The 16,298-nt window shown below is 34.2% G+C and overlaps 1 protein-coding gene across 1 annotated transcript; it reads left to right on the top strand.

Moving 5' to 3' along the window:
• The first annotated feature begins 4,216 nt into the window (after positions 1-4,216).
• LOC107025178 (BI1-like protein) lies at positions 4,217-14,995 on the top strand. Its single transcript, XM_027918525.1, has 5 exons — positions 4,217-4,285; positions 13,283-13,616; positions 14,127-14,240; positions 14,327-14,484; positions 14,645-14,995. Exons 1-5 carry the CDS (start codon positions 4,217-4,219, stop codon positions 14,855-14,857), a joined length of 888 nt encoding a protein of 295 aa, XP_027774326.1. The 3' UTR covers positions 14,858-14,995.
• Positions 14,996-16,298: the final 1,303 nt, after the last annotated feature.

The raw sequence follows: 16,298 nt of genomic DNA, 5'->3' as shown, positions 1-16,298 counted from the left end.
TTTTTATTGAGTCTTGGGCCTCTTTTTGGACCTAGGTTGCCCTTGATCACTTGCACTATTTATTTAAAGTTTCTGGACATCCTCCTAAGTTTGGACTCTTCAATCGATTGGCCATACACCATGAGTCTAGCTAGGGTCATATCATCATGTAGCATCGCCGTATAACATTCTTTCCTCACTAGATCGGCCACACCCGTCACAAAACGACTCATTTCATCCCTTGGATTAGACACTAGGGATGGTGCATATCTATACAAGGTTGAGAATTTCAAAAAGTACTCCTCAACACTCATATTTCCTTGCTTGATATTGGTAAACTCATCTACCTTAACCTCTCTCCTCTCACGGGGAAAGTATTTACCTAGAAAAGCTTCCTTAAATTCTTCCCACTCAATAGGATCTGACTCCACTGGCCTATTATCCTTCCATTGAGTGTACCATATTTGAGAAACATCACTCAATTGATAATAAGCCAACTCCGCCTTCTGCCTAGATGTAACCCCCATAACACTCAACACCTTGTACACACCATCAAGGAACTCTTGGGTATCCTCTCCCACCTTAGATCTAAGAAAGATAGGAGGATTCATCCTCACAAAGTCTCTCAACCTAGAGGTCATAGTGCTCTCCACAATATTCACCCTAGGCACCATACTCAAATTCACTTGAGTGGTCACGACTTGAGCTAAAATAAACAAAGCCTCTCTAAAATCTCTCTATTAATCAATTCCGGGGGAACCAACGGAACCTCATTACCTCCTTCCACATTAGGAACATGATCACCTTGGGGAGGAACTTGAGCACTTAGGACTCCTTGCCCATCTTGAGGAACTTGCTCAACTTGAGGAGGAATCTCCTACTTCACCCTTTCCTCTTCCAACCTTTTAGCGGCCATCCTTCTAGTATTCATCTCCTAGAAACACAAGGAAACACATTAAGAAGGATACTCATACCATTTACTCTACCGTACGATATAAGAGTAAAAAGAAGGAAAACTCTATCATCCTATAGCCTCTCACCCGTAGATGTGTCGCGACTCACACCAATGGTCGAGACTCTACTAGACGTGACTTGATGAGAGAGTTAGGAGAAAAGTAAAAGAGAAAATATATGTGGAGAGTGGGGATTGAACCCACAACCTCTTGGATAAGTGAGAAAGTTAAGAGATAAAATAAAAGAAAAATAATGAGCTTGTGGGGGATTGAACCCACAACCTCCTTGGCTTAAACGAAAAAGGAGAGGAGAAAAAGAAAGGAAATATTATGGGGTTGATGGGAATCGAACTAGAGTCCCCCAAATCTGAAAAATGCGATTATCAAGTTTAAAATAAGATTAAGTGTTGTCAAAGGGATTCGAAATCGGGTTCATTTGCCCAATTCCGTATTGACACATAAGTCATACCTAAGTAAATATTTAATGAATGCTGTCTCTAAAGATCGAAATCAATATCTTGGCCTGTCTACAAGATGCGTAAGTCTTGTACCACATAATCTTGGGTAAATATGAATCACTTAGACAAACTATGAATGAAGCCCCATGGCTTGTATGTATAGACCCATAACTCTAGCATACGTTTAAAAGTAAGTGAACCTAAGATGTATGTAATGAAATGATGAAACCCTAGAAGGGCTAAGTACGAGTGTAAAATACACTGTATGTAATGAAATGATGAAACCCTAGAAGGGTTAAGTACGAGCGTAAAATACACTAAATAGCCAACTGCATTGGCATATGACGAAATAAACAATGAAATGATGAAATGAAAAATGAAATGATGAAATGAACAATGAAATGATGAAAGCGTAGAAGGGTTAAGTAAGAGTTTGAAACACACAAAATGGCCAAGTGCATTGGCATATGATGAAATGAACATTCACGTAAAAAGGGGTGAGTAACTATGAAGAGCAAATGTGATAATGATAATGAATGTGGTGACAACATGATATGAGGCTAATGTAAAAGATGAGAGCGATCTCAAATGAGCCTAAGTAAATATTACCAAAACATACTCACCTATGAAAGTGTAAAGTTAATGAAGAGACCAGTCTCTATGAACACTTTAATGAAAGTACTGAGATTAACACACTTAATACTAATGATGAGATGAGAAATCATCTATTGAGCTATGATGTCCTCATACTAGAAGTCAACTTCCATGATGTATGATTTGAATGTAATGGAACTTTATACTGAGCACCGATAGACTAGCTATGAGCAGTGATGCCTTTTTTCGGGAAGGACGGAGGTTCACGTAACTCTCAAGAGATGAGACTGTCCGGCAAGCCGGGTATGGGTCTTGTTATATCTCCTAGTCTTCAAACCTATAATGACAATATAGGGATCTGGCGGGGTTCAATTCCCATATACGCTAGCATGTTTTGGGTCACTTTGACCGGTGATTCCACCTCTTTTCGGTGTGGGGTTTCATGACACTGGATTTCATGATGCTCACATGATCTATGTCGGTTAAAGTTAAAGTTCCCAATGAATGAATGAGGCCAGCCTCAAATGAGGCACATAATAAAATGAATGATACCAAAGGTGTTAGGATAGGATAATCAAGAGGTGAGTTAGATTCAAGTAATGACATTAGGTCATTCTTGGTCATTGCACAACGAACCCGATGAAAGTCTTAAACTACATCCTAGGTATAGCTGGTGTTTACACTGGCCCATGAATGAAATGAAATGAAGTACGTATGAACGAATGAAGCAGACTCTGTGTTTGCTAAAGCAAACTCCCTTGTTGAGGTCCCATATGTTGAGCCCTCATTTTTGGAAAGTCTTAATGTCAAGTCCATGATTCCAAGGTCTCATGGCATACTAATGAATGATATGAACAACATTATGTGTTATATGAATTATGATATGTGATATGTATACGCTGTTGTGTGCTGTGTGCAAAATGTTAAGTATGATGATGCATGTTACTCTCATGGCATAACTTTCCTAATCCAAATTTGGAAAGCTCATAAACTTTACTAATCCAAATTTGGAAAGTTCACTCACTTTCCTAATCTCAATTTGGCAAGTCCACTGACTTGACTTGCTATAATCATGTTGCTAGGAAAGAGCTATTATTACTCATGCATGTCCTTGGTATGTGCTTTCATATACCCATACTTAGTACAAGTGTGTACTAACCCTATATGACTTTACAATTTTAGGTGCGGGAACAAGTGGACGCTAGAGCTATAGGTTGACACTGAAACTATCCGGACGTGGAGCATTCATCCAGACTTGGTAGGCCCTTATGCTTTCGAGGATGCTTGCCCATTATATTCTAGCTTAGTTATAGGATTGAGGTAGTGGAGTATGTTCCACTAGCGTTTCTTTCCCGTTTTTGTTTAGTCATTATAATGGTGCCATTTTGGCAAGTACATCTTTATCGTTATAGTAAAATGTTTCTTTCATTTAATGATCTTATTGTTAGATGGTTGATGGTGAAAAATTACGTATGTAGTAGAATGTTTAGTAAGTATGTTAAGAAACAAAAAATTTTAAGTTTTCTGCTAAAATTAACCTAGATGAAGTAAGAATGACGTATGTAGGCTTATCTGCGACCTTTGAGAGGTCAACAACGCCGGTCTCGTCTGGGGTCCAGACTCCGGTCGTGACACATGGAGAGAAACACGACCACAAATGGAGAAGTTGAAGGAGAAAAAAACTAAGATGATGTGAATTTATTGAAACGATTTCAGAGGAGCAATTACTGAAAACTTGGATAGAAACAGTTGGTTGAACTAAAAAAGGCAAAGACATAATACATATATTAGACCCTAAACTTGGCTTCAAATTTTAACTTTGACCTCCAACTTTCATAATGCACAAACAGGCACTTTAACTATCCAACTTTTAAATAAATAAACACATTAGTCCTACATGGCAAAATACACGTAGGACACCACGTAGGACGAAAAATGACATGTAGGACATATGTGTCTATTTGTTCAACTTTACTCAAGTTTAAGTGTCTACTTATGCACACCCAAAGTTGAAGGGCATAAATGTGATTCGAAGCCAAGTTAAAGGGCACATATATGTATTATGCCAAAGGCAAAATATATGGGTTTGGTTTTAGAAATTGTTTGCTGGCAGATTCTTTGAATTATAATTGTGCATCTTCCACTGTTCAGAACCCTTCAAATATTCCTACTCAACAAATATTTGAAACATGTGAATTTCAACAACTTCTTGACCACGTGTTAAAACAACGAATGACGAATATGCAAGAGCATGTGCAAATGGATATTTGGGAAAATATGGAAGCTCAAGTAGTTATTGCGGTTCGTGCAGCTATGTCTCGGATGCTTGGTTTTACTCATCAACCACCACTAGATGGATCTGGTTCCACCCCAAACCTTAGATAATGTATGTTTTGTTTTTCTGTTTTAAGACATGTTTTAACGTGTGTTCTGGTTTTCGGTTTTAAGACATGTTTTAGCTAGTAAACATGTACTTCACTAAGGATTGATGATATTTTGAAAAATTGATTAGATTTGACTATGTTTTTCTTCTTGTGTCAAATATAGAAAATTCTATTTGTATTTTGTTATACAATTTCTAGCAAAATTTATCTAGAAATTATCCCTAGGTATTTTTAGCTAGTCATTTAGCAAAGAAAATATTTCGAAGTAAAATTTGAAAAATAGCTAGAGCATTTGTATTTTTAGATAGGGTAATTCCTTGCTAAGTCTTAGTAAAGTCAACACTGACAACACAAATTTTGCTATGAATTTAGCTAGTATACATCGTAGTAAAATGTTTGCTACGGAAAGAGCCTAACAGAGATATCTTAGCTAAATTAGATACGAATGATATATTTGGTTAGCTAAAAATTAGCTAAGAGCTTATAAGCTTTGTAATTCTGCTGGAGTCATTTTCCTAGCTAAATTGACATTAGCTAGGGATCTTTCACTTTATCTAGGATTTGCGTCTGTAGCTAAACGACTGTTTTCCTGTAGTGATAGTAGAAGAAAAAAATTGAACGTTCACCAGTGGAACTCGAAGCAGTAATAATAGTGGAGCTTGGGGTCATCGATTCTAGACTGATAGGTTCAAATAAAGTCCTGGTTGTTGAATCTACTGGTCCGAATCATATTCCTCAAAAAGTTCACCGAATTCGATGCGAGACTGCACCCCCAAACTGAGGAATTTTTCTCCTTCCTGACTTTATGATCTTCTTCACCGTCATCCTTGAGAGCCATTGATTCTTGTTCATTTGGATAAACTACATCACCCCAGCCATACACGTGTTATTTTTCGCCCCAAATTTGTTCTTTTTTCTGCATCTTTGTCTGAGGCTGAAAACCTCTTTTTGAGGAAGGTTCACTAGTTATTGGTTCTTTCCCCTTAAGCCACTTGTCAATAAGGACGATGTGTGGTCTCTCTTCAACTTCCTTTGAATTGAGGGAGATATCTATGGTTTTAAAGTTGGAGGATCTTTTCAGAAGGCTTGTGGAATTTTTTTAAACATTAGCAATATATATTGAAATCATGAACGGAGGTTGGAATGAAAGAGACACGTGAAAGATTTTATCATTGGCCTTCCAATTTATTTATTTTTTGAAAATTTCTTTCCAAGTCCTCTGTTCTTTTATGAAATATTTAATATGGATTGAACCTAGTCAAATATTTTTACATCCGCAGAGAGTTTCCACACAGTGATTAAGTAAAAAAATTACAATTGGGTTAGAAGTAATGATGGAGGAAAATGAGAAAATTTACTTTGGTATTAGATCTTACAAGAATAACTCCATGTTTCTGGGAACGATATGTTGGTCTTTGGGATTATGTCTTTGGTGGTGACGACAACAAATTTCTCCATCCAACCTCTGTCATTGTCCTCATCCAAGCTAGAAAGGATAGTTCTTTCTCCTCGATTAACTAAGTTGATAAATCTATTTCGAAAAATTCAAAGAGTATAAAGGAGAATAAGATGATCCAGGGTGAATACTAACTTAGATCCGTTAGCTAAGTGACGAGGCGACTGCTCTCCATACACATGGCCCGACTTGAGCCAAACAGATTTTGTACTTAACGCAGAAGGTAAGAATAACTTGGTCAATGATCGGATGGCCAAAGTCAAGAGTAAAAGGGGAAGTGTATACATATGAGTGGTACATCTTCACAAAAGTCACCCTCTCATAGCTAGTAGGAGCGTTTACTTAAATTTCTTCACGTCATATACAATCTTGTTTAACCTTGATGAGGTGAGAAATTTGAATTGAGGATGTATAGTCACTGGCCCGTTTGCCACGATCCCCGATTTTCCTCGTCGACAGGGTCCAAGGACGTAGGCCTTTGTCAAAAGATCTTTTATTTGAAAGAATCTGTTTGACATTAGGTTCAATTGTGTCACCTCTCATTCTTGATTTTGTCTTTTTGGATTTTTCCTCTCTGGAGAAAGGTTTGCAGTCAGAAAGAGAAATTGAATTTCTACGACAAACAAGTGGAGCATATTGATGTGGAGAATAAAGGTACATGCATGATGGATATAGTCGATGACTGTTAATGATAACAAAATATTTTTTATATGAAATTCCAATAAAGATATGAAGGTTAGGGTTTCACAAAGTCAGATAGGTGATTTGATGTGAGGTAGAATGAAGTGTAAAAGAAGATTTTATAAAAATAATAAATTATTATGTATAATTTATATTCAACGTGTCACATCCAGTAGGGTATGTCAAGTGTCAAAATGATATGACATATCCAAATCAAATTGTGATGTAATGTATCGCATGAAGAAATGATATGTTATGTTCAACCAGATGTGACCTCTTGACTACTTTAATCAAATTTGTTTTGATTGATTGATTGAATTGCTAACAAATTTGATTAAAGTAGTCAAAGAGGTCACATCTGGTTGAACATAACATATCATTTATACATGCTATACATTTATTCACAACTGATTTGGATATGTCACGTCATTTTGACACGTGACATTACCCTATTGGATGTGACACGTTGAATATTAATTATACATATAATTATTATTTTCATATAATCTTCTTCTACACTTCGTTCTACCTCACATCAAATCACCTTTCAGACTTTGTGAAACGCTAACCTTCATATCTTTATTGGAATTTCATATAAAAATATTTTCTTTATCATTTTAAAGTCGTCCACTATATCCATCATGCATGTACCTTCTTCTCCACATCAAGATGCTCCGCCTGTTTGTCATAAAAATTAACCTTCTCTTTCTGACAACATACCTTTCTCCGGAGAGGAAAAATCCAAAAAAAAACAAAATCAAGAATGAGAGGTGACACAATTGAACCTAATGTCAACCAAATTCTTCCAAATAAAAGATCTTTTGACAAATACCTACGTCCTTGGACCCTGCCGACGAGAAAAATCGAGAATCGTGGCAAACGGGCTGGTGACTAAACATCATCAATTCAAATTTCTCACCTCACAAAGGTCAAACAAGATTGTATAGGGGGTGAAGAAATCAAAGTACACACTCCTACTAGCTATGAGAGGGTGACTTTTGAGAAAATGGACCACTCATATGTATAAACTTACCCATTTACTCTTGGTTATGGCCATCCGATCATTGACCAAGTTATTCTTACCTTCTGCGCTAAGTACAAGGTCTGTTTGGCTCAAGTCGGGCAATCTGTATGGAGAGAAGTCGCCTTCCTTCATCGCTTGGCTAACGAATCTGAGTTAGTATTCACCCTGGATCATTTTATCCCCCATTACTCTCCTAGAATTTTTCAAGACGGAGTTATCTACAACTTAGTTAATCAAGGAGAAAGATTCATCCTCTCTAGCTTGGCTAAGTATAATGACGGAGGTTGGGTGAAGAGATTTGTTGTCGTCACCACCAAAGACAGAATTCCAAAGACCAACATGTCGTTCCCAGAAATATGAAGTTATTCTCGTCAGTATCTAATACCAAAGTAAATTTTCTCATTTTCTTCCATCATTGCTTCTAACCCAATTGTAATTTTGTTTACTTCACCACTCTCTGGAAACCCTCTGCGGATGTAAACATATCTGACTGGGTTCAATCCATCTTAAATATTTCAAAAAAGAATAGAGGACTTGGAAAGAAATTTCTAAAAAAGATAATTGGAAGGACAAGAACCATGGTAAAATCTTTCACGTGTCTCTTTCATTCCAACCTCCATTCATGATTTCAATATATATTGCTAATGTTTAAAAAAATTCCACAAGCCTTCCAAAGGAATCCTCCAACATTAAAACCATAGATTTCTCCCTCAATTCAGAGGAAGCTGAAGAGAGACCATACATCATCCTTATTGAAAAGTATCTTTAGGGGAGAACCAATAACTAGCGAACCTTCCTCAAAAGTTTTCAACCTCAGACAAAGAAGCAGAAAAAAGAACAAATTTGGGGCGAAGAAGATCATGTGTATGGCTGGGGTGACGTAGCTTAACCAAATGAACAAGAATCAATGGCTCTGAAGGATGATAGAAGAAGATAATAAACTAAGGAAGGAGAAAAATTCCTCAGTTTGCGGGTGTAGTCTCATCGAAGTCAGTGAACATTTTGAGGAATATTATCTTGTCAGACTAGTAGATTCAACAACCAGGACTTCATTTTAACCTTCCAGTCTAGATTCAATGACCTAGAGTGCCACTCTGGTGCGTTCTATTTTTTTCTTCTACTATTGTTACATTTTCTTGACCGGTTTATTTTGCCTTGTATTAATTTATTCCAAGATAAATAGATTATTTTTTTATTCTAACCTTCCATTCTTTGTAGGCTAATGTGCTAACTTCTGAAAACCTTAGAAAAATGATTGAGGACAAAAAAAGATGCAGACTAAAATTGATCAGTTGAAGGACCAACTTGCACCCTTTGAAAAAATCAAGTTTATCATAGAGGTTAATTAGTTGAAGAAGCGCTTCACAGATACGGAGGCTGATCTGACCTCATTGGGGCATGAGACAGAACCATGCAGTCAAGAGGTCGTCCAACTACGCTCAGAATTTGTCGAGTTTAAAAAAGAGTTGGGTCCTTACTCAGAAGTACTTACTTCTTATAAGAAAAGGGAGTCTGAGCTAAAAAGGGATCATCAAGAAAACATCGAGGAGAATAATAATTCAAAGGCGACACTAGCTATTGCTCAAGATGAAAACCTAAAATATCTGGAGACCATAAAAAAGTTGCGAAGTATATCCCTTTCAATTTTGAGAGGCAAAAATTGATTGACGTTCAACGTCACGGAAATGTAGATACATATGGTAGTATCTATAAGTGATATATCTTTTTTATTTTAGTCAACCAACACTTATTGATTTGGGAAAATATATGATTTGCCTAAATATAAATATATAGTTTTCTATTTTGTGTTAAATTTGATTGTGAATGATTTTAGGGGACTAAAAACATTTGTAATTTTCTATTATGGATAAAATTAGACTGTGCATTTGATTTAAAGAATAAGAAGCTTCACCTAATACATCAGTGTGGAAAGCCATCTATCATATCGTTTGTGTTGTAAAAAAATATATTTGGGTCATATTATCCATATTTGACCGGATGAGACTATGTTCTTGGCTAATTCTATAACAAACAAATTGAAGATTATGGAGTGGTTCTTCTAAAAGGGGCATCTGGCAAGGTAGTGACTTTAAATAATGTTTGTATCTAACGAAATTGTAGCAAGTAGAACAAAATAATTATGAGAAAAATTTACCACACGAAGGATCTTTTCAAATTCAATATTTCTGCTTGTTCTTACTTGCTTGAGTCAAACTATGTGAGACATAAACACTTGGGATATGTCAATTACAAAACTTTGTGAAAGCTGATCAATTTAGAAGTTTAATTAGTTGAAAAAAATGATTAGAAGTGATAGAGTTGGAAATATAAATCTCTTTTTTGAAGAAATTTGTTTGGAAAATGGCATCACCGATTAAACTACTGCTCATACTCACCTCAATCTAATGATTTTGCGAAAAGAAAAACAACTTTGAAGGAAATGTTGAGTGTCTTTGTTTATAAATTCAGGTTTACCACAAAATTTGTGGGGGGGAAGCTATCCTTTTACATGAGTAAAAGAGAATAACAAAAAGTTGTCTATTTAGAAAGGAGGCAACAAAAAGTTTTGTTTGTTTATGACTTAGTCTATTCCATATGAGAAATTGAAAATAAGAAAATCCAACTTGAAATACTTCAAACTGTGAGGGTGTCTAGTCATAGCTCAAGTTTCTATTCCTAAAAAGGTTAAAATAAGACCTAAGACTATGAACTGCTTCATCCTTGAATATGCCACAGATAGTAAAGCATATCAATTTTTGTTCATATGTCCAAACATTTGGATATTCATATAATAATATGTTAATTGAATCGTTTAATGTAGAATTCCTTGAACACATCTATCATTATAAAAGACTTGAGTTATCTAGTAAATGGTAAACAACCTTGGAAAGAACCAAAGAGGAATGTACTTAATAAAGAGATTCATAGGAATAGAATACGTCAAAGATGATCTATTTCATTTGAATATGATTTTGTGACATTTCTTCTTGAAAATGAGTCTCATACATTCAAACAAGTTATGTCTTATCCAGACTCATCCTTTTGGAAAGAGGTTGTCAATAGTTAGAATTATTCAATCTTAAGCAACCATATTAGAAGTTGATTGATCTTCATTCAGGAAATGAAACTTTGAGTTCAAAGTAGATCTTAAAAAAAATGAAAGTTGATGGAAATATTGACAAATATAAAAGCAAGGCTCATTGTCAAAGGCTTTAGACAAAAAGTTCTTGATTGTTTCGACATATACTTGCAAGTAACTAAGATTACATCCACTCTAATGTTGATTGTGTTACTTACGGTATATGAACTTCAAATTCATCAAATGAATATGAAAACAACTTTCTTAAATAGAGAATTAGAGGAAGGAATTTACACGGAACAACCCAAGGGTTTTGTGGTTCCTGATAAAGAAAAGAAAGTGTGCACCCTTGCAATATAGTAAAATGTTGTATCACTGCTAGGCTCTTAGTAATAGTTATCACAACTTGTTCACATATTGTTTACTTGATATGTTTCCCATCATCAATTCAGTTATTGTCTTATTCAGCTATATTGCATTCTTGTACATTTCATGAATTGATGTTATTCCACCTACATCTTTTTATAATGCAGATACAAGTGTTCAGAATCACCAAACAAACATTTTGTTGAGATCACTTGCACTCGTAGACAACTATTGGTGAGACCTTGCTTCTTGGAGACTCCATTTTCATATTTAGTTTAAGTAGTATTTGAGATGTCGTGGGTCTTGTCCCGACTCATCTTGAACAATAGAGGTTTCATAGACAGACAGAGTTAGATGTTTCCATTGTTTTCTTCAGATGTTCTATTTAAACTTATGAATTATGTTAGGTATTTCAAGACAATGTCTTAAAACTTTTTTTAAAATGTTTTGAATGCTCATTTATTTAAGCTTATGCATATCTTATAGAGTTATGTGAGTCATAGTTAGTAAGGCCAAGAGCTCGGATGGGGCCAAAAATGGTCTCCGAGTGGCGTCCGAACAAGTTCAGAGTGTAGGTTCGAGGCATGACGGTGTTGATACACCAATGAGTAAGATTGTTGTATCCTAAGAGGATTATTTTATTAACCTTGGGTACTTGAGGAGAATAATTTTCTTAAGGACACATTGTGCATTCAGGTGGGGCTCGATTTTCTTCTTTGAAAAAATATTCTGTATATTATTGATCTATTTTCCTCGCCGATTTTAAGCCTCTTATTTTAAAAACACTCTTTAAACTTTGTTGATTCTTACCAAGTCCTTCACAGTTATTGTTCTAAGTATTTTAGGAATATAGGATGAACAACAATATGTAGGTTAAATATTACTATACAAAAGATATTTTGAACATTTCTTAGAACCAATAATTACCCTTACTATAGGGGCAATAGGACTCAAAAGTATGTAGGGCATGCAAGATTATATTCCTATAGAGTTAATTCTTTTTTTGTTTGAATTTACCTTAAATTTGAACAACCTTCTTGAAATTTCTGATTATGTCTCACTGTACCTTCTTCAAAAGTTAAAGTAGGAAATAAGAATATCCACTCAAGTGTTTGGATATTTTTTGCAAATTGCAAAAAAGGTCTCTTATCTTCCTCAAATTGTTAAACTGACCAAAGAAAATCAAATAAAAATGAAAAGTTACATGTTTATCTTGAATCCTTTTTGTTTCTACTTTATACTATTGGTTTCTAAGTATATGCTCAAGTGGCATTATTTTTTTTCTCTAAATATTGAGATACAGATCATATTCTCACTCAAGCCACTAGGCACGAGATTTGGATTTTGGAGTTAGTTTATATACTAGTTTTTATTGGACCTACTTGTTTCATTTGACTTGCAAGTTGTAACGATAAAAGCAGCCAGTAAAATAAGAGACTTTATAAATAGTATGAGACTAACACATAAAATATAGAAAATCTCTCTCATTTTACTTTGCCCTTAATTTACTTTACACTTTATTTTACTAAATTATCTTGAATACAATTATATTTAGCTAATTTAAATTGAACTAACATGATTTTATATAATTACTTAATAATTAAAATGATATTGGAACAAAATAATAAATTTCTCTTTTTAATTAAAATGGACAACTAATAATGGGAATTTTCTTTGTCATAATGTACCCTTTTAACAGACATTTATGTTATCTAGTTTTGGAGGTACATAAGTAAATACTTAAATTTATACTCTCTATGTTTGCAATTAATTGTCATGGTTTCCTTTTGTAGAGTCAAATTATAAGAACATTGACCAATATTTTATTACGAGTATTTTTATTATATTGATATGCAAAAAATGCAATTTATAGTACGTTTCGTATAGTTTTTGAATACCTAATTTTTTTTTTAAAAAAAATATCGAACTAACATAATCTAATTTAACTTTAAAAAGTAGTCAAATTGACTTTCAAAAAGCACAACATGATAAATAAAAGTGGACAGAGGAAGTATAAATTTGAACAAACACACACATTCGTCCAAGGTGGCGTCCTACATAGCAATTTAATGTCTTACGTGATATCCGATATGTATTATGTCATGTAGGATAAGTCTGCTTATTTGTTCAATAACCTACTTCTGCACACTCAAAATTAAAGAATATAGATATTAGCTAAAATTAAATAAATTATTTACATAAAGTTGAAGGGTATAAATATACTTATGACAATAGCAGTACATGAATATTATAACAAAATTCCAGCCAAGTACATTGAAATATGAATTGGGAGATTGAAAGAAGTTAGCAAGAAGGAGTAGTACAGAGCCGCCTCCAAGTTGCCAAACAAGCTTATATATATCACCTTCCAGGCAGAGAAAGAGAAAAAAACAAATACGAATGTCAGGATTTAAAAGGTGATGATGTAGAAGAAGGAAGTACAACAACATCATTATTGTTGTATCCAGGAATTCGAAATGATGAAAATAATCTTCGTTGGGATTTCATTTGCAAAGTTTACTATATCCTCGCCTCTCAGATCCTCCTAACCACCATCGTCTCTGCTGGAACTGTCCTATACCTTTCCATTAACAACATCCTTCATGGCAAAACCATTCTCCTCATTTACCTCTCTTATGTAAGTCCATATCCCCTTATCTGAACTTTTTTTATTTTAACTTTACATATAATATGTTTAATTTCAATAGATTAAAGGACATATTGTTGGGTTTTATTTGCTCTGATTTTATATCATAAATAAGTTTTCCTTTTAAGATATGGTTTTAATATTTTACTAGTCATTTTCTTGTTTGGGATTCTTTTGTGTAGCTCCTTGTATTCCGAATAAATAGTTGAGGTTGTTTCTCTCTATATTTTGTACTCTCATATTTGTAGTGGATTGTTGATCTTTTTTGTGGATATAGGTCGATTGACCGAACCGCGTTAAATCTGTCTCTTTTGGTGTGTTTCTCGTTTGTCTTCTTTACTCATGGTCTCGAGGTTTATTTTGCTAGATGTTTCGTTCCCAACACATTTTGGTATATTCTACATTTTTACTTCCTCAAATTTTGTATCATGTCAAAAGTAGATAAACAAATTGAAACTGAGTAGAAATTAGTTACCTTTTATGAAGTAGTTTTGTTTTTGTGCAGTGTTGTTGCCTTTGTATTTCTATAGACGAAAGCATCAATTGAATTTTGTTTTCCTTGGCATCTACACTATAACCTTGAGTATCTCTATTGGTATAGCATGTGCTATTATAAATGGCGAGTATTTTGAAGCTTTTCTAGCTATATATATATACTTATATGTTTGGATAATTAATTTTGCTAATTGGAATCATCAATTATAGGAAAAATTGTGCTTGAAGCCTTGATTTTAACATCAGCTGTAGTTTTATCTCTTACTGGTTACACATTTTGGGCTTCAAAGAGAGGGCAGGACTTCAGCTTTTTGGGTCCAATATTGTTTGCTAGCCTCAATGTACTTATCTTGACTGGATTTTTGCAGGTTGGTCTTCTAGTACCATATACTCTTTCATTTTACATTTATGTGGTGCTATTTGGATTTCGAGAGTCAAATAATTTAATTTTGATCCTGAAATCTTTAAACAGCTTTTACATGTCGTATTTGTATGTGATTCTGACTTTCCCCATAATTTAATTTGCAGTTGTTCTTCCCTCTTGGATCTACAGTCAATGCTATTTACTGTGCAGTAAGTGCTATTGTTTTCTGCACGTATATTGTGTTTGATACGTACAAGCTGAATAAGAGATTCACCTATGATGAATACATCTGGGCTTCTGTCCATCTTTACCTGGACATTCTCAACCTCTTCCTAGACATTCTGCGATTGCTCAGGCCGCGAAACACAACTAACTAGGTCCACATTTCGACCAACTATTGATACTGTATTATTGTAACATTGATCTCTCTATTCACTTACCTACTTACTCTCATGTAGAATAGTATTTTGTAAACAAAATATATGGATTTAATTTCAAGAATAAAATTTCATTAATGCTACTGTATAATAATTGACTGAGAAAATGCATGTGCTGGAAGACTTTGCACCTAATTTTTGGTGACATTGAGAATTGTACTCAATTGATTGGTTGCATCATGGGCCACTACTCACTAGCCTATGATTTTATACTACTAATAATTAAAGGAATTGGCAATCAGTAGCCAACTCTAAAATTGAGTCCTTATTGCCGCTTTACTAAGTCCTTGATCATATAATGGAGTCAATTGACTCGACGGATTAGAAGATTGGAGGAGAATTAGAACACTTTTCAATTAAAATGGAGTTGTATCAGATATAAGTTCCTAGCCCCTTTTTATTTATTTTGATGATAAATGATGTATGCTATTTATAAATAATATAGTACTGATTGATGAGACACATTATGAAGTTAATGTTAGGTTGGAGGTGTGAAAACAAAATCTAAAATCTAAAAGGTTCAGACTAAGCAAAATCAGAACGGAATATTTGAAATGCAAATTGAGTGCATGTGAAAATGAAGGCTTGACACACATGCGGTCATAGTGAAATAGCATGTTTGGAAAGGATAAGAGTGTTTTTCTGACATGCATGATATCCCTAAATTTCCATGAACTTGTTTTTAGCGCTATCAAAAGTTATAAACACTTCGAGCTTGGCTAGATGCATTTTTTCAATCTCATGAAAAATACAAGGTAATTTTATCTTTTTACCTTTTTTCTACTTGAGCTAAGCACTAAATATAAGTAACACTAAATTTCTCGTCAGTTCATATTCACTAACATATACACTTTATATTTTAATTTAATATTAAAATGTCATGAACACCAACAATAGCATGTTAGTGGACATAAATATCGAAAAACCAAAAAATCTACTGAATCGAAAAATTTTGATTCTTTAGTTTTGGTTCTTCGGTGTTTCGGTTCAGTGTTGGTTTTCTTTTTTTGGAACTTCGGTTCTTCGGTTTGGAATTTAGTGTAAGAATCTCGAAACTACGGTACACCGAAGAATCGAAGTTTTATTTACTAAATTTTAAAATATTTAAATTATGCTTAATTAATAATAGTTATATACTTTTGAATTTTGACTCAAAATATTTACATGACCCGTTTGAATTTTCAATTGTTAAATGACAACAAATATAATGTCAATGAAGTGTTAAACTATTGTTGTTTATGCATGTACAATTGTACGTTGTGAGTCCTTATATTTTGATTGTTCGAAAGTTCATCGTGGCATCGTGCTTGCTAGGCTACTTGCTCTCTTCTTTATTCATTCAGCATTCCGGTACGGGAGAAAGCCTTTAGGCTTTAGCAAA

The sequence above is a fragment of the Solanum pennellii genome, chromosome 7, assembly GCF_001406875.1.
Source record: "Solanum pennellii chromosome 7, SPENNV200".
Lineage (NCBI taxonomy): Eukaryota > Viridiplantae > Streptophyta > Magnoliopsida > Solanales > Solanaceae > Solanum > Solanum pennellii.
Note: the sequence above shows the minus strand (reverse complement) of the source record. Positions and strands in the feature narration are given on the sequence as shown.